Source organism: Heteronotia binoei, chromosome 11, assembly GCF_032191835.1.
Source record: "Heteronotia binoei isolate CCM8104 ecotype False Entrance Well chromosome 11, APGP_CSIRO_Hbin_v1, whole genome shotgun sequence".
NCBI lineage: Eukaryota > Metazoa > Chordata > Lepidosauria > Squamata > Gekkonidae > Heteronotia > Heteronotia binoei.
In genome coordinates this window covers 61182405-61206311 of record NC_083233.1, presented here as the reverse complement: position 1 = coordinate 61206311, position 23907 = coordinate 61182405, and the positions used below count along the sequence as shown (strand labels likewise).

General features: G+C 44.1%; 3 gene segments (V, D, J or C); all 3 read right to left on the bottom strand.

The window, feature by feature from the left end:
* Positions 1 to 864: 864 nt before the first annotated feature.
* Positions 865 to 1380, bottom strand: LOC132579236 (immunoglobulin lambda variable 5-37-like). The segment is given in 2 exon segments: positions 865 to 1207; positions 1303 to 1380. Coding segments are annotated over 2 exon segments (369 nt in total).
* Positions 1381 to 4507: 3127 nt separating this feature from the next.
* On the bottom strand, positions 4508 to 5066 carry LOC132579235 (immunoglobulin lambda variable 5-37-like). The segment is given in 2 exon segments: positions 4508 to 4908; positions 5006 to 5066. Coding segments are annotated over 2 exon segments (423 nt in total).
* A 6388-nt stretch (positions 5067 to 11454) lies between these two features.
* The window catches only part of LOC132579013 (immunoglobulin lambda variable 5-37-like), a 77970-nt gene continuing 65517 nt past the window's right edge, over positions 11455 to 23907 (bottom strand). The window contains 1 exon segment of the V gene segment in view: positions 11455 to 11789. Coding sequence covers positions 11455 to 11789 — 335 coding nt within the window.

The following is a 23907-nucleotide window of genomic DNA, read 5'->3' as shown; positions in this document are numbered from 1 at the left end:
GGTATTTCTCTTCCCAGAGTGCCCCGACCCAGGCAAAGGACTTCTGTCTTCGCTGGATTCAATTTCAGCCCACTCAGCCTTAACCAAGTTGCCACAGCCTGCAGAGCCAGGTCTAAATTCTTTGGGACGCAGTCAGGCCGGCCGTCCATTAGCAGATAGAGCTGGGTGTCATCTGCATACTGGTGACATCCAAGCCCATACCTCCCGGTGATCTGGGCAAGGGGGCACATATAGATATTAAATAACATCGGTGAGAGGACTGCTCCCTGAGGCACTCCACAATTTAGTGTGCGCCTCTGGGACAGCCCGCCCCCGATTGCCACCCTTTGTCCCCGATCCTCAAGGAAGGAGGAGAGCCATTGTAGGGCTGACCCCCTAACCCCAACATTGGCGAGGCGGCGGGTCAGTAGCCAATGGTCAACCGTGTCGAATGCAGCCGACAGGTCTAACAACATCAGCACCGCCACACCGCCCCGATCCAGATGCCGCTGGAGGTCATCTGTCAAGGCGACCAGCACTGTCTCCGTTCCATGGCCCGGACGGAAGCCAGACTGGCAAGGGTCTAGGACGGAAGCGTCATCCAGAAAACCCTGCATCTGCAACGCCACTGCCCTCTCTATAATTTTACCTAAAAATGGTAAATTAGAAACCGGTCAGTAGTTTGCCAATTCGGCCGGATCTGCTGTACTTTTTTCAGGAGGGGACGGACCAATGCCTCTTTTAAGGGTGTTGGAAAATGCCCCTTCAAGAGGGATCTATTTATGATGTCCCGTAAAGGGACATCATCTGAAGTCGTCTCTGCATTATAAACATGTGCAGTTCAGTTCCCCATAGGGAATAGAAGAGGTATTTGTTTGACTTCCTCATCTGACTGAGTCACTGTGTCAAGCACTGTTGTGCCAGACTGCACAGTAGTAATTGGCCTCATCTTCTGCCAGGGCTCCAGCGATGTTTAAATAGCAGGTGTTGCTGGACGTGTCTTTGGAGCCAGAGAATCGAGAGGGGACCCCAGAGCCCTGGTGCTTGCTGGAATCTGAGCTATACCATAAGAGGTATCTTGGGGGATTCCCAGACTTCTGCTGTAACCAGATCACAGCATAGCCACTGATGCTGGACCCGCTGCTCATGACACAGGAGAGTTTTGCTGAGTTTCCTGGTGACACTGATGCTGCTGGTGGCTGAGATATCACATCCTGAGAGTTTGAACCTGGGAAAAGATGGTTGCAACAATTGTCACATTCACACTGCTTCTCAAGAGCATTCATCTAGCAATGTTTCAGTGTATATTCAGTGAATTCTCACCTGTGCACCACATGACTAGTAGACTGAGAATGGCAGGCCACAACATGATGTTGAGGCTGATGTCCTTAATGAGGAAATGAGAACACAAAACAAAGACTACTGGAAATTCCTACATTAATAGCCTCTTATAGCCACTCTGTTTGCATCTGTGCTCCACCTTCCTGGTCGTTAGCCCTAATCTGATAGGTCCTGACTATTATAGGAGGGCTCAGAGGAGGAGTGTGCTATTTTTGGTGACAGATGCTTCAAAGAGATCTCATAAGGGGTGCTATTTCAGTAAACTCGGAGCTGTGAGAGACAAGTATTGCGGGACTAGGTTCAATATTTGTTACAATCCTAGATGTTGATTTATTTAGATGGTCACCAATATGCGGTAGAAGGTTGGGAATTATACACAGATTGACCTTTTTGACTGTACAATTGATAGGTTCAGTGGTGGTGAGATATATGTTGCTTAAATACGGTAGTTTCTGCTGTTTCAGCAGACTTGAAGAATGATCATCAAGAAAGCTAAATACACCTCTTGGGTGTCCCAGGGTTCAGTCACTTACATCCATGTTTTTTTTTTAAACATATTTTTGTTAAATCATATAATAAGATTATATTTTGCATTGGAGTTGCCATTTTTTTGCTGTTTTAGGAACCTGCTACTAGTGTGCATGTGTCAGGGAGTAAAGCTCCATGATTCTTATGTCTATGCTAAGAGGAGGAGAAAGACATTGAGGACCAATCACTCAGCGGTGGAAACAATTCCTACATATGTCTAACCCTTGGCTTGTTCCTCACATCAGTATGTCTACCAGTGTTCTGCTTATGTTCCCTATAATCCTCAGCTCTCTAAGGCTGCTGCTCAGTATCCTATTGCAACTCTGGTTCCCACTCTTCCTGTCCAATGACTGTGTTGCTCACATGCTTGCAGCTTTGTGGCTTCCATGCTGCTGTCCACAGGATAATGGAGGCGCCTGGGTAGGGGAAGGGTGAAGACCACTGCTCTGGAGGTATCTGTCTGCCTACACTTCCCACAGTGCTCCAGTACATAAGCAAACTTTTCCTTTTTAGATAGCCGAAGTCTGTGTATTTCCCATCTCCAATGCTGAAACAATCTGTGGCCTTCCTCCCTCCCTCCCTCCATCTGTTCCTCCTTTCCCTTTCCCTCCTCTAGGCAGCTTTGAGAAATATTTAGTAGTGGGATTCCCTTCTACTCCATCTACTCCAACAGAATTAGCAGCATAAATCTGAGCAAAAAACCTCTGCTCTCACCCAGAGACCCTCACTTGAATTCACTTCAGGGGTGAATTAGGAGCATAAAAACAGAAGAGCCCTGCTGGATCAGAGCAGTGGTTCATCTAGTCCAGCATCCTGTCTCATAAAGTGGCCAACCAATTCATGCAGAGTGCTTCTAAATTGTTCATCATCATCTTGGAGAGGAGTAACAAGTGGAGTGTCTAAGGCCCTGTGTTCAACATCTTTATTAATAACTTGGATAAAGAAATAGAGTGGCTGCTCATTAAATGTGCAAATGACATTAAATGGAGAGAGGGAGCAAATACAGTAGAAGACAGAATCAAGATTCAGGATGATCTCAACAGGCTGGAAGACTGGGCTACATTAAGAACATGAATTTCAACAAAGATAAATGTAAAGATCAAACACATAATTATAAGGTGGGGGAGACTTGTGTTGACAGTAGGGATGGGCATGAACTAGGGAAATGCAGCTCAGTTTGTGATGTGCCCAGTTCACTAACCATGAACCATTATCAACTTTTACCTTCCAAATAAACCATTTTGGTTCCTGAAGTTTGTGATGCAGTAGAATGCCTTCTGACATGCTAGAGACACCAAACTCACAGCGTATCTTTGGCTGACTCTCCTCTACCTGCTCTCCAAGTTTGGTGCGAATTGGATTTACGGGGTCTGTTATGGCCCCCCAAAGGAAGTACCCTCAGGAAAGTGCTTTCTGGGAAAATGACAGGCAGTCACTTCCCCAGCAAACGCTTTCCTGGGGCATCTTCTTTGGGGATCTGTAACTTGAACCCTGTAAATCCAATCTTCACTAGACTCAGAGGGCAGGTAGAGGAGAGCCAGCCAGAGACCCTCTGAGAGTTTGGCATCTCTAGCATGCCTGGAGGGCAACCGATTCCTGAGCAGCAAAAAATTCGTGATGGTCTATGGTTCATAAATGGGGCATGTCACGAACCAGGAACTGAATTGCATTTTTTTCAGTTTGTGTCCATCCCGAGTCCTGTAAAAACTGTGGCTCCCCCTCTTCTGTCATATGATAGTGATGTCACATTGTCGAAACTTATTGGGTCCCTTGCTGCTGCTGGTGCATCCGGGGTCTGAAAATGTTCAGGATTACTGAGTTAGATGAAGGAATCTGTCTATACTTGTAGCAATGTCCTGATAAGTGTCTTTTATCCTTTAAAAAAAATGATTGAAATCCATGTGCTCCTCTTCCAATACTATAACAATCTGTGGCAGAGGGAGAGAGAGGATATGATAGGCACAAAACATGCAAGATCACTTTTGCATTCCACATTCTTTTTCCAATCCTTGACTCGATCTCCTGGGCCAGTCCCGCTACTGCTCGATTGAGACTTAAATGGTGCCAGTTGTAGTGTTCAGTGTTCCCTCTTCGTTAGTGTGAGCTAGATCACAGATGTTTAGCCTCCAGCGCAAATATTTTTGTCTTAGCTCAGGAAGGATGACCCCAGAGCACACTGATTTATGCAGTAGCTCCCAACTTGAATATCAGTAGCTCACAAAGCAGAATTTTTGCTCACAAGACTCTGAAGCTTAGAGGGAACATTGGTGTTCACTCATCCCAAACTTAAAGCAAGAAAATGTTTGAGGGTGAGAAGAATCACCATAAAATATTCATTTGCTATCCTATTTGAAAGTCTAAGTCATTCCAAGCTCTGTTACTACTAGAGAAGCTAAAGATACAGTCAGAGACCCAGAAGCTTAATACTGCAATGGACTTCAATAACTACCAGAGTTTTGCTGGGATCGCATAAGACTTTGACTCTAGCACTGGCTGGGATCTAGCCACAAGCACCTCCCATATTGATTCAATGTGGGATGAGTGGAGAAAAGGGCAATGTAAAAAGCAATACGTTTACTGTGACTCTATGTTAACGATAATACGCATTTAACTTGTACTATCTAATGTTTTTTATTAGTCAGATGTTGCTGCTGTACCACATAGCTACGCAATTCAGCTCCCCTTAGGGAATACGACAGATTTTTGTCTGGCTTCCCCTTCTGAATGAATCACTGTGAAAAGCATCACTGTGCCACACTGCACAGTAATAATCAGCCTCATCTTCGGCCAGAGCTCCAGCGATGTTTAAATAGCAGGTGTTGCTGGAGGTGTCTTTGGAACCAGAGAATCGAGAGGGGACCCCAGAGCCCTGGTGCTTGCTGGAATCTGAGTGATACCATAAGAGGAATCTGGGGGGATTCCCAGGCTTCTGCTGGAACCAGCGTACAGCATAGCCACTGATGCTGAGCCCACTGCGCATGACACAGGAGAGCTTCGCTGTGTTCCCTGGTGAAACGGATGCTGAGGGTGGCTGAGATATCACGTCCTGGCAGTTCAAACCTGGAAAAGAAAATATTGCAGAAACTGTCATGTTCACACTGCTTCTCAGCTGTGTTTCTCTTAGCAATGTTTCAAGGGATATGTGTTCTACTCTTACCTGTGCACCACATGACTAAAAGGCTGAGAATGGGAGCCCAGAACATGATGCAAAGTTTGGTGGCTCCAATGAGAAAGGAAACAAGACAGAAGGCAATGGAAGGTCTGATATTAGCAGCCCTTTATACCTGACCTGCTTGCATCTATGCTCCGCCTTCATGATAATCAGCCCTAACCTGATTGGTCCTGACTATCACAGTGATATTAAAAAGCAGGTGTGCTGTTTTTGACAAGGTATGTTTCAGTCATGTCACAAAAAAGATGCTATTTGTTGCCTGTGGCTGTAACACGTATTTTTGGGGATTCAGATGGATATATTGTTTCTATCCTGGAGGCAGGGAATGTGTTATGCACCAGGCATATTGGGTCACATCTGGTACCTTTTCTCAACTGAGAATTAATTTATTTTTTTTTATTTATACCCCGCCCTATCCTGCAAACAGACTTACAACAATTAAAACAAACATCAAGATTAAAACATCATAAAATGATTACTATAAAATCAGAGCAGCATATTCAGAAAAAAAACAGACACTATTTCGAACATAAGCAGCAAAACATATATCTGCATTCTCACACTCCCCAGTGCACTGGAGAGAACTCTCTTCCTTGGAATGTTGGATAAGGTTGCCAGGTCCAATTCAAGAAATGTCTGGGGACTTTGGGGGTGGAGCCAGGAGACATTGGGGTGGAGCCAGGAGCAAGGTTGTGACAAGCATAAATGAACTCCAAAGGGAATTCAGTTCTTCACATTTAAAGGACCCCACACCTTTTAAATGCCTTTCCTTCATTTGAAATAATGAAGGATAGGGGCACCTTTTTTTGGGGACTCATAGGTCGTTTTCGCACTCACCTCCAGCCGGCGCGACCCCCCTCTTCACCGCGCAGGATCTGCGCGGATTTCGCACTAAATGCCGCGGAGCAGCCTTTTGCGCCGGAAACTCCCGTCGCAAAAGCCGCTCAAACGTAAATCGCCAAAAAGCAGTTTGGCGTTTGCACGGCTTTTGCGACGGGAGTTTCCGACGCAAAAGGCTGCTCCGCGGCATTTAGTGCGAAATCCGCGCAGATCCTGCGCGGTGAAGAGGGGGGTCGCGCCGGCTGGAGGTGAGTGCGAAAACGACCATAGAGTTGAACCCCCTTGTCCAATCTTTTTGTAACTTGGAGGGTGTTTTGAGGAGAGGCACTGGATACTATGCTGAAAATTTGGTGCCTCTATCTCAAAAAACAACTCCTCAGGGCCCCAGATACCCATGGATCAATTCTCCATTATACCCTATGGCAATCGGTCTCCATAGGAAATAATGGAGTGTCCAGCAGACATTTCCCTCCTCCACATTTCCCTCCCCCCTGCTTTCTGATGACCCTGAAGTGGGGAGAGAGCCTCCAAACTGGGGGATTCCCTACCGACATCGGGGATTTGGCAACCTTAATGAAGGATAGGGGCACCTTTCGAACAGACACTATTTCGAACATGGCTTTTGGCACAGGGCACAGCGTTTGGCTTTTTAAAATGTAAGCAGTTTTGATGGCTTAGCTGGGGAAAGGGCTGTGGTTTAGTGGTGAAGCATCTTCTATGTATGCAGAAGGCCCAAGACCAGTTACAAGCCCTGAATTGTCCAGTTCATAGAGTCAGACAGTAGATAATGAGAAGGACTTCTACATAAGACACAGGAGAGCTGTCGTCATTCTGAGCAGACCATATGGGCCAAAAAAGACAAAGGAGCTGATTCAGTAAAAGCAGCTGCATGTGGGCTGATGAGTGGTCTACTTGAATAGTTTCTGTTCTTTTCTCTCTGGTCTCAAACAAGTTATCAAGACCCCTATCAGTGAACTGGCCTTTTGGCTTTGGGGTGACACTTGGAAGCCCACTTTTTGCTGTTTTTTTTTTTAAATAGCGATGTAGAGACAAAGAGTACCATGCCTCCTGATGCTCCCTGCAAGCATACTCAGAAAAGCACCGGGATGCTGAGGCCAGACTGATGCTGAGTGATAGAGCAAATCCCTTCCTGCCTCTAATCCTCAGCTTCTTCCTTCTTATACTACACCTTCCTATGCACTGCTCCTGTCTCCTGTCCTCAGCTTTCTTAGTCAGCTGCCCGTTGTCCTGTCATAGCTCTGATTTCCCTCCCTCTTCCTGTCATGTGACCATGTTTGCAAACTTTCATGTTCCATGCTGCCCCTTGGGAGTTAGACAAATCTGTCCGTTTGCAGCAATACCCCAAGTAGAATCATAGAATCATAGAGGTGGAAGGGACCTCCAGGGGCATCTAGTCCAACCTCCTGCATAATGCAGGAAATTTACAAATACCTCCCCCTAAAGTCCAAGGAAGGAGAGCCCACCACCTCCTGAGGAAGCTTGTTCCACTGAGGAACCGCTCTAACGGTCAGAAAGTTCTTCCTAATGTTGAGCCGGAAACTCTTCTGATTCAATTTCAACCCCTTTGATTCTGGTCCTATCTTCTGGGACCACAGAAAACAATCGTGTGGATCAAAGTATCTCACTTGTATTTTCTTTTTCCAAATGGTTGAAGTCTGTGTGCTCCCCCTCTCCAATGGCACAATAGTTTGTTCTTGAGTGAGACAGAATGTATATGTTTTTTTTGGGGGGGGGGGACGACAAAAAAACAAAACAAAAGCATTACACTAGAGTACACGCTCTGTCCTTCCTGTGCTTGACTCAGGCTGTGATATCACACTAAATAATGCACTTCCAATCCACTTTCAGTACTGGATTTTACTGTGTGAACTGGCAAAATTCAGTTGGAAAGTGCATTGAAAGTGGATTGAAGGTGCAAGCAGGGGTGTCAAACATGCAGTTCGGGGGTCAAATCAGGCCCTCGGAGAGCTCCTATCAGGCCCCCGAGCAACTGGCTTCCTACTCCCTATATCTTGCTTCCTTCTGCATAACAGCTTGCTTTGCAAGGCTTGCTCAATTGCACAGGAGTTACAGAACAAAACCTCTATTTTCTCCATTGGCTGAGACTCCTCCCTTGTTGAGGAATAGCTTGCTTTGCCAGGCTCTCTGTATTGCACAGCAGAGCTATTGAACTAAGCCTTTCTTCCTTCTATTGACTCAGGCTCCACCCCCACCCAGTCCCTGGGGAAGGAAGAAAAGAGCCAGAGCTTCCTTTGTCCAGTTCCCTGGATCCCATGGGAGAAATACAAAGAAAGAACCTTTAAGACCAATGAGCGCTAATGTTTTAAGTTTTTAAAAAATATATATTTGTGTTTGTCTGTTTTCTTTATCAAATCTATATCTCTGCTACCTAATCTTAAATAGGTACACACATGGCCCGGCCTTACATGGCTCAGCCCAAGAAGCTCTCTTTTATGTCAGGTCCCGCCCTCATAACAAATGAGTTAGATGCCTCTGATTTAGGGAGTATGAATGCAGCCTCAGAAAGCCAAGCGGATCAATCTTCAGAATATATAGATCAATGGCACCACCTAGTGGTCATAATTGCAAATGACATGATTACTTGAGAATAACGACAGTTCAGTTCCATCACTTATTTTTTTGGGAAGGTCACTCACATTTCATTTAATTATCTGGAGAATCTATACACTAGGCGGCTTTTAGAGATGTTTAGATTCCCTGAAGAACTCCAACAGAAAGCTTTGCACAATTCTGAGAAGAAACTGCTCCTGCCCAAAGTCCAGCACCTAAATTCTCTTGTAGATCATACACTGAACATGAGTCAGCAGAATGAGGCAGTAGCTAAACAGGCAATTGCAATTTTGGGCTGCATCAACAGAAGCTTAGTGTTTGGGTCATGCAAAATGATAGAGTCACTTTACTCTTCTCCGGTTAGACTTCACTTGGAGTATTATGTTCAATTTTGGGCACCACAATTTAAGAAGGATATTAATAAACTGGGATGTGTTGATGGAGAGAGTCTCTGTCAGTATCCAGAGAAGGATAACAAACATGGTGATACATCTGTAGATCAAGTCCTATGAGAAAAGGCTGAAGTAAGAACTTCCTGACAAAGTGGTTCCTCAAAAGAACAGGCTTCCTCAAGAGGCGTTGGTCTCTTCTTTCGGGCAATGACTTGACAAGGTACCTCACCAAAGACTCCTGTGTAAATTTAGCAGTCATGGGATAAAAGACAGGTTTTCTTATGGATTAAATCTGGTTAAATGGAAGGAAGCAAAGACTAGGAATTCATGGGCAATTCTCACAGTGGAGGGAAGTAAGCTGTGGGGTCCCAAAAGGATTGGAATTGGGGCTGGAACTATTTATTTTATTCATAAGTGGTCTGGAACTAGGGCTGAGTAGCGTAGTGGCCAAGTGTTCAGACACCAAATTATTCAGGATGGTAAAAACCAAGGCTGACCATGAAGAGATCCAAGAGGACCTAAACAAACTGGTTCAGCGGGCTACAATGTGGCAAATGAAGCTAAGTGTCAGTATGTGTAAAGTGATGCACACTGGGACAAAAATAAAATCCCAGCTTTAAGTATAGGCTCATGGAGTCTGAACTGGCTGAGAATGAGAGGGAAAAAGATCTTGGGGTCATAGTGGGGAGCTCAATGAAAACGTCAACCCAGTATGCTGCGCTGTGTAAGGGATTATTAGGAAAGGGATTGAAGATAAAATGGCTGATAGTGTAATGCCCTTGTATAGTTCTATGATGAAGCCGCATTTGGAATACGGTGTATAGTTCCAGTCACTGCATCTCATAAGGACATTACAGAGCTGGAACAAGTGCAGAAGAGGGCAATCAAATGATAAGGGGGTTGCAGCCTTCCCTTTGAGGAAAGGCTGAAGGATCTGGGAGTTTTTAGTTTAGAAAAGAGAGGACTAAGGGGGGGAGGGGACATGATAGAGGTTTATAAAATCATGCAAGGGGTGGAGAGAGTTTACAAAGAGATTTTTTTTCTCCGCCTCCCAAAATACCAGAACTCGAGGGCATCCAATTATAACTGATGGACGGTAGGTTCATAATGGACAAAAGGAAATACTACTTTACACAGAGTGATTAAAATGTGAAATTTGCTGATACGTAGTGATGGCCACAGGAATAAACAGATTTTAAAGGGGCTTAGATTCATGGAGGGCTTCGATTCAAGGAGGATAAGGCTACTAACCATGGTGATTGAGGGGAACCTCCATATTCAGAGGCACTAATCTTCTGAATCGCAGAGCCACCGAAGGCCAGATCAGGGGCAGGCCTCAGCCTCTAGGCCCTGTTGTTGGCCTTCCAGAATTACTGGTTGCTGCCGTGTGAGACAGGAGGCGGGACTAGATGGACCATTGGTCTCATCCAGCAGGGCTATTATGTTTTTAATCATCTTTGGATATTTTAAAGATGAGGCTTGATGAGCATCCAACAAAAATGTTGATGCACTATGATGATGCACTAAGAATTGTGTGGGCAGGAAGGGATGAGTCAGTGCTCATAGCACCTTCTTATATGCCCAGGGTAATGCTGACTGCCCTTAAGTGTCAGGAGGGACTTTTCTCCAGGCCAGACTGCCCATACATTCCGGAAGGTTTTTTTGCCTTCCTCTGGTTGTAGAGAAGGGGCCACTCTGGGAGTGGAGGGGGAGGTAGCTGTGAATTTCCTGCAGTATGAAGGGAGTTGGACTAAATCGACTCTTATGGTCCTTTCCAGCTCCATGTTTCTACCTGTTAAAGTTCCTGCTCAGAAAAGGGAAGTTCATCGGGCCTTTGCTACAGTTGCTGTATGCATGATGAAGTTCTCTGTGCATTTTATTTCTCCTTCTGTAATGCTATTTACTGCTTGTTTAACATGATATGCTTAATACTTGAGCCTGGTTGGAGGGACGACAGCTCAGTGTAGCCTAATATGCAAAGGAGTTCCTGCTAGAAAAAAAGCCCCGGTTTCAGACCTTTGCAATCTCAGCCTTATTACATTACTTATTAGAGGTCTTATCCTATGGATTGCATGGAGTCATGTTGTGTGATCCACCTTGAGTCTCAGTGAGAACAGTGGACTATAAATGATGTCAATAAAATAAAACTACATGAAAATCTTTAATCAATCCATTTAACCTCACAAGATTGACATAGTCAGTGAATGACATATTCAGGGCTTTTTTGCAGCAGGAACTCCTTTGCATATTAGGCTACATCGGGGGGGGGGGTGTAGCCTAATATGCAAAGGAGTTTCTGCTAGAAAAAAAGCCCTGGATATATTTAACTTTATGTGTGTTGTGTATCTTAAAGCAAATGGGTAGCATTCATTCATAATGCTTCGGGCATGGAAGATCATTCCAAATAGTAGATGAAAAGATGAGGATGAGAAAGAACAGATTGCCTAAGATCATTCCACAGCCAAGGTTTCAGCAAAGATGAGACTGAACCTCCACCCTGCCAGACCTCAGCTCAGCCTCTTAAGCTACCTCTTGCAGAGTTCTACTCGTCAGAATGAAAGGCAGGCAGAAGATTTTGTTTCAGTTCCCCACTTGGTTGTATCACTGTGGTTACCTCCAGCTGCTACCACTGCCGTGCTCTGAAGCACAGTAATAATCAGCCTCATCTTCTGCCAGGGCTCCCGTGATGGTTAAAAAGAAGGTGTTTGAAGACGTGTCTTTGGAAGCAGAGAAACGAGAGGGAACCCCGGAGCCCTGGCCTTTGCTGGAATCAGAATAATACCATAGGAGGAATCTTGGGGGATTCCCAGGCTTCTGCTGGTACCAGGACATGTAGGAGCCACTGATGCTGAATCCACTGCCCATGACACAGGAGACCTTCACTGTGTTCCCTGGTGACACCGATGCTGATGGAGGCTGAGTCAGCACAGGCTGAGAATCTGAACCTGGAAAAAGGAATAGTGCAGGAATTGTCAGGCACACTTTGCATGTCACCTGCATTCATCCTAACAGGGATTTCAGGGTGCCTTTGGCCTTCTCTTACCTGTGCACCACAACACTAGAAGGCTGAGGATGAGAGGCCAGAACATGATGGGGCTTGTCGATGCAATGAGGAAAGGAAACCAAAGAGGTGATGTGGGAAGCCTTAACAATAATGGCCCTTTATATCTCTCCTCTTTGCATCTGTTCTCCGCCTTCACATTGTTCAGCTGTAATCTGATTGGCCCAGGGCTTTTTTGTAGCAGGTACTCCTTTTCATATTAAGCCCACAATCTGATGTAGCCAATCTTCCCGGAGTTTACAGCAGGCCCTGTACTAAGAGCCCTGTAAGTTCTGGAAGGATTGGCTACATCAGGGGTGTTTGGCCTAATATGCAAAGGAGTTCCTGCTACAAAAAAAAAAGCCCTGGATTGGCCCTAGTGATAAAAGGGGACACTTAAAGGCAAGAAATGCCCTTCTTGAGTGAATGATGTTTCACCCCGACCACAATTGGGTTGTGTTTTTGAACTGTGACAGGTTGGGTTTTGTTTGTTTGTTTGTTTCAGTCCTTTCCTGGAGAGGGATATAACATGCACCAAATGTATTATGAGTACGTTATTTCAGGGCTCAGCCTCCTCTGCTGAAGGCAATCCCTTCTGAGTGAAATGGATGCATAGTATCCAACCTGATAGGTACCACACATACCAAAGGCCCTTGTAATTGGCATGTAAATGAATTAAATATTGTAAATGAATTAAATATTGTGATCAAAATAATGAGTACAGGTTGAAATCCCCCTTTTCACTTATAATTCTTTATTTGGTGGCAAGAAATAATCAAACCAACTGCAAGATGGTGGGGCTTGGGGAGTCCCTTTTGTACCTCTTTTCCTGCTTTCTAGAAGGTGGGTATTTTAGGGGTCTCTGGTCCCTCATGGGCCACCATCAACTGGTCCCATTGACTAAGATCCCTCATGGGTTTGTGCTGCTTTGGTAGGGGAAGAGGCCACGATTACTGAGGGCCTAGTGCAAATGACAGACGTTTGGAGATGGAGACCACTGCTCTACATGAGTCTATCTGCCTATACCTGCAACAGTGCACCAGATACATCACTTTTTAAAAGAGAACGCTCAGAAACAAGTCTACTCAGAACCCTAGTAGGGTCTACTCAACAAGTTTTGACCCCATGAAAGTGTTCTAAGATTGAAGTCTATGCACTTCAGTCATCAAATATAGTATTTTAAGGGAAAAGGGGATTTCAATCTGTAGTCATTATTTTATTCACTATATTTAATAAATGCAGAAACAATGCTGGAGAGAGAGAGAGAGAGAGAGAGAGAGAGAGAGAGAGAACTGCACTGGAACATTGCTGACTGCTACTTTGTTTTCTTGTTTGATTGGAGAAAGCAAATTTGATGGTATTCAGCATGATACGTCAAAGGACATGCTGTAGTGATCATAACGGCCAGTGCCACGATCACACCACAATTTCAGCTCCATAGCAAGTGCTTTCCAAAAGGTTAATCACATTTTAAATATTTAATTATTTTTTTTACAGCACTTGTACCTGGTGTTGCTACTCTAGGCAGCTTTTAGAGATCTCTCGTAGTGAGGATTCCCTTCAGGGCATACTCTCCAATAGAATTATTGGCATAAATCTGAAGAAAAAAACTGCCCTCACCCAGAGACTCATATGCAGGACCAGCCCTGCCACTAGGCAAACTAGGCATTTGCCTAGGGCGCCAGCCTTCTGAGGATCATGAATGGGGCCCCCCAACATGACTCAGAGAGGCAGCTCCCCAGTGGCTACCTCTCCGAGTTTCCTGTGCCTCTCGGGAGTCTCCCAAGGGGCACCAGCAGCTTTTCCCCTGCTTTTGCACTCCAGGGGTACAAAAGCAGAGAAAGGATCCCCCCACGCCCCCGGCACTTCTCGGGAGTCTCCCATGAGGTGCAGCAGCAGGAGTTTTCTACTTCCCCGTGCCTCTCAGGAATCTCCTGACAGGTACACTGGCAGGGGCTTTCTCCCTGCTTTTGCACCCCTGGGGTGCAAAGGCAGGGAGAGGATCTAATCTCCCACCCCACACCTCTCAGGAGTCTCCTGAGAGGCACAGCCAGTGGTGGCTGCTCCCTGCTTTTGCACCCCTGGTGCAACTCTAATTCAGCTTAGAGGGAACAAACCCATTGCTATCCTCAGTCAAAAGCCTGGTGGAATATCTCTTGCCTTCCACACCCAGTGGAACTGCACATCTCTTGCTGTATGCATCCCCCTGTTCTCAGTGCATTGCACTTTTAATTAAGAGATATCATTTGCTGCTTGCCTAATGTGTCATTCTCAACACTTATGCTTTGTTTGGATTTCTGCTTTGTTGCATATTTCTGCAATCCCAGTCCTATTATGTGGCTTGTTGAATGCCTCATTTCATTGATTGCAAATTATGATGTACATTTTCTAACCTGCCTTGAGTCTCAGTGAGAAAAGTGAACAATACATAATTTAAATAAAATAAAAAATGTTCTGAGTGCTGTTGAGTTGTCTGTTCATAAAATGTTTTTATTGCATTTTATTGTTTTATTATATGTTAAGCTCCACCCTGAGCCCTACAGGGAATGGGCGGAATAGAAATATACTGAAATAAGTAAATAAATAAATAAAATTACAAGAAAGGTATGAATCAGTCTGCTCAACTTCACAACAATGATATGTTCATTGAATGATACATTTAATTTGATTAATGTACACATGTATTTGAAATGTCTCCACCACACAAGGTAGCCCAGTATTCTTACTAGTCCCATATGGCAGATGGGAAAATGTGGTCATCCACACTCAATACACTTTCAATGCACTTTCCAACTGGATTTTCTTGTGTCACCTGGCAGAATCCAGTTGGAAAGTGTACTGAAAGTGGATTGAAAGTGTGTGTGACCACAGCTGGGTTGAGACAGAGTGGCTCTTTGAGTATGCGACAAAAATGAAAACGAACCTCCAGCCTGCCAGGCCTCAGCTCAGTCTCTCTTGCAAAGCTTCCTCAGCTGTTCAGATCAGGGGGGAGGTTTTGTCTCGGTTCCCCATTTGATTGTATCACCGTGTTTACCTCCAGCTGCCACCGGTGCCGTAATCTGTAAGACAATAATAATCAGCCTCGTCTTCTGCCAGGGATCCTGTGATGCTTAAATAGGCTGTGTTTGTCGATGTGTCTTTGGACCCGGAGAAACGTGAGGAGACTCCGGAGCCTTGAAGAATGCTGGAATCTGAATAATAGCGCAGAAGGAACCTTGGAGGGTTTTCAGGCTTCTGCTGGTACCAGTACATGTATTGGCCACTGAGACTGAATGCTCTGCTCAGAACACAGGAGAGCTTTGCCGTGTTCCCTGGTGATACTGACACTGACGGTGGCTGAGTCAGAACAGGCTGAGAGTGGGAACCTGCAAAAAAGAAAATTGTAGAAAAGGTTTACTGACTTTGCATCACCTGTTCTCACCTTAGGAGGAGTTTCCGTGGGTATTTGACCCACTCTCACCTGAGCACCACAAAACCAGAAGACTGAGAATGGGAGGCCAGAACATGATGAATGGATAAGGCGATCCAATGAGGAAAAGAAACAAAAGAGTTGACACTGGAAGTCTTTATGATAATGAACCCTTATATCTCTCCTCTTTGCAGCTGTGCTCCGCCTTCTAAATTTCTGCCATCGGATTGGCTGTAATGATTATAGGTGTACATAAAGGCAAGGTGTTCAGATTTTCACTGAGTAAAACTTCCCCCTTGTCTCAGAAGAGCTCTCTCTTAGATATGCCTCAGACAGGGGTTGTGTAGGTGGTTTCATCAAAATCATTCTTTTTTTTTTTTTTCTTTTCCCACCATTTTATTTATATTTACACAAAGCATATTACATAAACATATTAAACAAATTGAGGTTGGTTGTGGATTATACTATCCTTAAGCATTCATACATCCTTTTTACATTGTCTAAGTACTGTTTCCATGGCTTATATTATCATAATCTCTTAAAAACTCTTCCCTCTAGTTATTTCTTTTTATTAACCCAGTCATAAAATTTTCCCCATTTCTTAGTTGCATCAGATCTAGATAAACCTCTTATCATATTAGACAAGATATCCATTTCAGCGACAATTAGAATTTTTTGTATTAAATCATCCCTTTGAGGTATATCTTTCTGTCTCCAAACTTTCGCAAATAAAATTCTAGCAGCCGTTATAATATAAACTGTGATGTATTCATCTTCTCGCGGAATATTATCTCTAACCAAAGATAAGAGCATTATCTCTGCTGTAAATTGTATATTTGCTTTTAATATCTCCCTTAGTAAATTATAAACCATAACCCAATATTTTTTTGCTAGATCACATGTCCACCAACAATGAAAAAACGTACCTATCTTTGCTTCACATTTCCAGCATTTCGGTGACACCGTAGATTTAAATTTACTCAACTGAGACGGGGAGAAGTGCCATCTGTGGAACATTTTAAAAAAGTTCTCTCTAAAATTAACCGGTTTAATTATTTTATAATTATTTTTCCACAAGGTGGCCCATTGTTCTATCGTAATATTTTTCTCTAAATTTTTGGCCCACCTTATCATTGCCTCCTTAACAGCTTCATCTTCTAAGTCCATTTGTGACAGATAGTTATATACCCTTTTGATTGTTTTTTGTGGGCCAGACAGTAGTAATTTGTCAAAGTCAAAATTCTTCCTTGTAAATCCTGAAATTTTATCTCTATTATCATTCTTAATTGGGGGGAAATCATTCTTAATTGGGGGGAAAAGACATGTGGGAACTCAACCAGGACTTTTTTTGAGCAGGAACGCACAGGATGGCAGGCTTGGCATCAGGGGGTGTGGCCTAATATGCAAATGAGTTCATCCTGGGCTTTTTCTACAAAAAAGCCCTGCACAAAACAATGGTGATGTCAGGGCTGTGGCCTAATATGCATATAAGTTCATCTAAAAATCAAAATCTAAAAAAAGTAAAAGCCCTAGAAGTAGAAGAGATGGGAAGGAAAAGGAGACTGTAAGCCACTCTGAGGCACCAAGTGAAGGGTGGGATCTAAATTCAATTTCCTCCTCTTGCCCTCTGGAAATTCCCAGAGATTTAGGAGTAGAGGCTGGGGAGGGCAGCCCTGGATATCCTCCCTGTATGGCAGGGGCCAGGGGATGAAGAGCTGGAGGTTGCCCACCGAGCCAGGCAACCTAGCAGCTGTATAATATATGTTGCTGGAGAAGGTGTTTAATCTACTAATGCAAACCACCAGAGCAATAGTGGGAAAAAAGTCTCTGTTAGGTCTTTTCAGAAAGCAAACATTCCACCACCCTGTCTGAAGGGGTCTGTCTTCATGACTTTTCTTTCCGAAGAAATGTGTGTGCATACAAAATCTCATACCTTAAATAAACATTCATTGGTTTTAAAGATACCACTGGACTCAAAATCTGTTCTACTGCTTCAGACCAACACAGCTGCCCACCTGGACTGATCCCCCCCCCCCAGTTTGCTCACACAAAAAGGTAAAGGTAGACTCCTGTGGAAGCACCAGTCATTTCTGACTCTGGGGTGATGTCACATCACGATGTTTTCATGGCAGACTTTTTACAGGGTGGTTTGCCATTGCCTTCCCCAGTCATCTACAGCCAGCAAGCTGGGTACTTATTTTACCAACCTCAGAAGGATGGAAGGCTGAGTCAACCTTGACCCAGCCACCTGAACCCAGCTTCCACTGGGATTGAACTCAGGTCGTGAGCAGAGCTCGGACTGCAGTTTTACCACTCTGCGCCACGGGGCTCAGATTGTTCCTCAAATTGCTCACACAATTTGCTTCCAAAAGATCACTTAGGAAAGTCTTCTGCAGAATAACTGATGCAACAAGCAGCAGGTGGGAAAGAGCACTCAGCCCTGGGACATTGGTCTGGGAACACTGCAGGCAGTGGATAACAGTAGACTGCAAATGCGGAAGACTTCTGTTAAGGGCGTCTCTTGCTCTCTGTGTTGTACTGTGGAATACACACTGTAGCTCAAAAGCTCCCCCACATGGTTACATGTACAGTGAGACAGCACCATGGTTTCTACACAATATTCCTTAGGTATAAAATTACATTTTTTTATGGTACAAAATAACACTCAATGTTTTCTTGTCATTGCTGGGAGGAACAAGTTGGCTTTAGGAATGTGATCTGGTTCATATCCTGTTTGCTTTACACACGGTTATCAAAAAACAGAGCAGATCTTTTGACAGTTATTTTGACTGCTTGTTGTTTTCTCTGCTTTTTTCAATGAATTTATGCTTTTGAGCGGGTTTATTGTGGGATTTCCTCCGTTTCCTTGGACACTGTGATCCCTCTGGTCTGTTGATTTTAAAATGATCAGCTTCTGTGTAGCTCTTCATTTTCCTCTGTGGCCTATTTGTATAAAACCTCCTGTGCATTTAGGATATTTATGTTTTGCTGTAGTCATTATTAGAAATAAAATTACAACAGGCTGGGGGTGAAATTCTTGTAGGAGCTCCTTTACATATTCGGCCACACCCCCTGATGTAGCCAATCCTCCAAAAGCTTACAAGGCTTCTTTTTTTAAGGTCTTGGAGGACTGGCTACATCAGGGGTGTGTGGCCTAATAGACAAAGGAGCTCCTGCTAGGATTCCACCCCTGACAACAGGTTTCTGTTGGTACCAGTATATACTGCAGTCGCTGATGCTGAACCCACTGGTCATGACACAGGAGAGATTAATTGTGTTTTCCAGTGACACTGATGCTGACAGTGGTTCAGTCAGCACAGGCTGAGAGTCTGAACCTGGAGAAAAAGAATATTGCAGAAATTGTCAAGGACCCTCATCCTAAATTGTCAACGGCACTCATCCTAACAGTCTTTTGACTGCATATTTGATCTGCTTTCACCTGTGCACCACAGGACTAGAAGGCTTGGAAGGGGAGGCCAGAGCATGATGATGAGATTGTGGCTGCGACGAGGAAATGAATCAAGAGGGAGATTATGTGGGAAGCCTTAACAAATACGGCCCCTTATATCTCTCCCCTCTGGTGTCTTTTTAAGCAAATGGGTAACACGTATTCAGAATGCTCCAGCCATCCAAGGTCGCCCCAAATTGCAGATGGAAAGATGAGGATGAGAAAGAGCAGCTTGCCAAATTAAGTTAAATTGGTGGCTTCAGTGCCAAGTTAAATCAAGATTCCAGAAAGATAAAGAAAAAGGTTTCTCCAGTAAACTTATTGAACTAGATCTTATCTTGGACTCTAAGCATAAGATAATTTCCAAAGTATACGATTGGTTACTACAGACCAAAATGCAAGATGAAGTTGTAAAAGAAACATGGATCCGTTGGTTAAAAGACTTTGGCTATAACATAGATATCGAAGAGTGGGAAAAACTGTGGAAACGGAACTTAAAACTAATAAGACCAGCAGATCTTAAAGAAAATCTATATAAAATGGTACATAGATGGTACCTTACTCCAGATAGACTGGCAAAAATATACCCCACATACTCAAATAAATGTTGGAAGTGTCAAGGAGCTAAAGGATCGCTATTTCATATATGGTGGCAATGTAATCGAGCGAGAAAATATTGGTCTCAAGTTAATATTTGGATTCAAAAAATCTTAAAGGTACAACTTAACCATGTTCCAGAATTGTATCTGTTAGGTATCTGTAGACAAAACCTCCCTATACCAAAATTGAAGCTGGTATTATATATAGTCACTATTGCCAGGATTTTGTACGCTAAATACTGGAAGACGAACAATATTCCTAATAGGGAGGAATTTATTAACAAGTTGTTAGATACCGCCGAATCTGATTTAATGTCCACAAGATTAAGAGATGGTAATTTGCAAAAATGTCAGGAGGAATGGGAACCCGTGTATAATTGGGCAAAAAGCAGAGGTTTTGATTTGGAGCAATAAAAACTTATTCGTAATCTCATCCTTTCCATCTCCCAGGGTGTGGGTGTGGGCAAATGTGTTGTATTATTGTTATTCGTGGTTTGATTGTGTGTTGATATATGTCTATGTTTTACTTTTCTTGTTTCTTTTTGTTGTGCTTATTTCTTGTCATGTATATCTATCTCTTTTATAATAAAAAAAAAAATTCAAAAAAAAAAGAAAGAGCAGCTTGCCTAAGATCACCCCACGAGAATACGGCAAAGATGAGACTGAACCTCCACCCTGCCAGACCTCAGCTCTGCCTCTTAAGCCACCTTTGGCAGAGCTCTAGTCTTCAGAATGAAGGACAGGCAGGAGATTTTGTTTCAGTTCCCCGTTTGGTTGTATCACTGTGTTTACCTCCAACTCCCACCACTGCTATGAGCTACAGCACAGTAATAATCAGCCTCATCTTCTGCCAGGGCTCCCGTGATGGTTAGAAAGCAGGTATTTGAAGACGTGTCTTTGGAAGCAGAAAAACGAGAGGGAACCCCAGAGCCCTGGTGCTTGCTGGAATCAGAATAATACCATAGGAGGTATCTTGGGGGATTCCCAGGCTTCTGCTGGTACCAGTATACAGTATAGCTCCTGATGCTGAATCCACTGCCCATGACACAGGAGACCTTCACTGTGTTCCCTGGTGACACTGATGCCGATGGAAGCTGAGTCAGCACAGGCTGAGAATCTAAACCTGGAAAAAGGAATAGTGCAGGAATTGTCAGGCACACTTTGCTTGTCAGCTGCATTCGTCCTAACAGGGATTTCAGGGTGCCTTTGGCCTTCTCTTACCTGTGCACCACAACACTAGAAGGCTGAGGATGAGGGGCCAGAACATGGTGAGGGGCTTGTCGATGCAATGAGGAAAGAAAACAAAAGAGATTATATGAGAAGCCTTAGTTATAAGGCCCCTTTATAGCTCCCCTCTTTGCATCTGTGCTCCGCCTTCAGGTTGTTCTGCTGTAAGCTGATTGGCCCTAGTGAATAAAGGGGGCTCTTAAAGGTGAGGTGTGCCCTTCTTGAATGAATGATGCTTCATCCTGACCACAACAGGGTTGTGTCTTTGCACTGTGACAGGTTGAAGCTGGGTTGTTTTGTTTCAGTTTTTCTTTCCTGGGGAGGGATATAACTTTGAGGGATATTTCTTTGAGGGGGTGAACAAACATGTAGACAAAGGAGACCCGATAGATATTGTTTACTTTGACTTCCAGAAAGCTTTTGATAAAGTTCTTCATCAAAGGCTCCTTAGTAAGCTCAAGAGTCATGGAGTAAAAGGACAGGTCCTCCTGTGGATCAAAAACTGGCTAATTAATAGGAAGCAGAGAGTGAGTATAAATGGGCAGTCTTCGCAGTGGAGGACGGTAAGCAATGGAGTGCTGCAGGGCTCAGTACTGGGTCCCATGCTCTTTAACTTGTTCATAAATGATTTGGAGTTGAGAGTAAGCAGTGAAGTGGCCAAGTTTGCAGATGACACTAAATTGTTTAGGGTGGTAAGAACCAGAGAGGATTGTGACGAACTCCAAAGGGATCTGTTGAGGCTGGGTGAGTGGGCGTCAACGTGGCAGATGAGGTTCAATGTAGCCAAGTGCAAAGTAATGCACATTGGGGCCAAGAATCCCAGCTGCAAATACAAGTTGATGGGGTGTGAACTGGCAGAGACTGACCAAGAGAGAGATCTTGGGGTCATTGTAGATAACTCACTGAAAATGTCAAGACAGTGTGCGATTGCAATAAAAAAGGCCAACGCCATGATGGGAATTATTAGGATGGGAATTGAAAACAAATCAGCCAGTATCATAATGCCCCTGTATAAATTGATGGTGCGGTCTCATTTGGAATACTGTGTGCAATTCTGGTCACCGCACCTCAAAAAGGATATTATAGCACTGGGAAAAGTGCAGAAAAGGGCAACTAGAATGATGACAGGTTTGGAACACTTTCCCTATGAAGAAAGGTTAAAACATTTGGGGCTCTTTAGCTTGGAGAAACGTCGACTGCGGGGTGACATGATAGATGTTTACAAGATTATGCATGCGATGGAGAAGGTAGAGAAAGAAGTACTTTTCTCCCTTTCTCACAATACAAGAACTCGTGGGCATTCAATGAAATTGCTGAGCAGTTGGGTTAGAATGGATAAAAGGAGGTACTTCTTCACCCAAAGGGTGATTAACATGTGGAATTCACTGCCACAGGAGGTGGTGGTGGCTACAAGCATAGCCAGCTTCAAGAGGGGGTTAGATAAAAATATGGAGCAGAGGTCCATCAGTGGCTATTAGCCACAGTGTGTGTGTGTGTGTATATATATAAATTTTTGGCCACTGTGTGATAGAGTGTTGGACTGGATGGGCCATTGGCCTGATCTAACATGTCTTCTCTTATGTTCTTATGTTCTTAACTTGCACCCAATGTATGATGATCACTTTATTTCAGGGCTACCTCCAGGGTCATCTAGCCCAACCCCCTGAACAATGTAGGAAACTCACAAACACCTCCCCCTAAAGTCACAGGATCTTCATTGCTGTCAGATGGCCATCTAGCCTCTGTTTAAAAACCTCCAAGGAAGGAGAGCCCACCACCTCCCGAGGGAGCCTGTTCCACTGAGGAACCGCTCTAATGGTCAGGATGCTCTTCCTAATGTTGAGCCAGAAACTGTTTTGATTTAATTTCAACCCATTGGTTCTGGTTCTACCTTCTGGGGCCACAGAAAACAATTTTGCACCAGCTTCACCTCAGAGTTGGAAACGACTGGTGCTTGCACAGGGGACCTTTCCTTTCCTATATGCCAGAACTTCAAGTACTTGGAATAGAAACTGCCATGATGTGAGACGACTAGGCTGGGCAATATGTGATGACATGGTAATCTGAGTGCTGCTGAGTTGTCTGTTTATAGAATGTTTTTATTGTATTTTATTGTTTTATCATATGTTGCACTCCGCCCTGAGCCCTATAGGGAATGGACGGAATAGAAATATACTAAAATAAATAAATAAATACGATGGTGATCATATCACCTCTCAGCCACCTCCTCTTCTACTTTGTGTTATCTGCCTTGAATCTCAGTGGAAAAGGTGGAAATAAGATAAATAAAAGAACCATGAGAAAGCCACGAAACAGTCCATTCAACATTGCAATAACAATGTATTCTATGAACTTTTTAAATTTGATGCAATTTATGTATTTTCAATCCCATAGTTAAAATGTTTTCCAAATCTTTCCACCATGCAAGGTAAGCCAACATTGTTTCATCCCGAGTTGCAGACGGAAAGATGATGCTGAGAAAGAGCGGGTTGCCTGAGGTCACTCCAGGAGGGGTGCATGAAGATGAGGCTGAGTCTCCGCCCTATCAGACCATGGCCTAGTCTCTTAAACCCACAGCTCCATTTTACAAAGCTGAGCTGTTCAGACCCACGTGCAGGTGGGAGATTAAGTCTCAGTTCCCCATTTGATTGTGTCACTGTGTTTACGTCCATTGGCCTGTGACACCTCTGCTATGAGAGGTAACACAGTAATAATCAGCCTCGTCTTCAGCCAGGGATCCGGTGATGGTCAAATAGGCTGTGTTTGTCGATGTGTCTTTGGACCCAGAGAAACGTGAGGGGACTCCAGAGCCCTGATGCACCTTGGAATCTGAATAATAGCGGATAAGGAATCTTGGGGCGTTCTCAGGCTTCTGCTGGTACCAGGCTATGTAATAGCCACTGATGCTGAACCCACTGCCCATGACGCAGGAGACCTTCATGGTGTTCCCCGATGACACCAGCACTGATGGGGGCTGAGACAGAACAAGCTGAGAGCGGGAACCTGCAGAAAGAAAATGGTAGCAATAGTTGCAATGACTTCGTATCACCTGTCCTCCCCCTAGCAGGAGTTTCCATGGGTATTTGACCCACTCTCACCTGGGCACCACAAGTCCAGAAGGATGAGAACGGGAGGCCAGAACATAATGAATTGTTTGGGTGACAATGAGCAAAGGAAATCAAAGAGATGGCATTGGAAGTCTTTACAGCAATGGACTTTTATATGTCTCCTCTTTGCATCTGTGCTCCGCCTGCCTGTTTATCGCATGTAATCTGATTGGCTGTAATGATTTGGGATGTAATTCATGGCAGGATGTTCCATTCTTGAATGAGGAAAACTT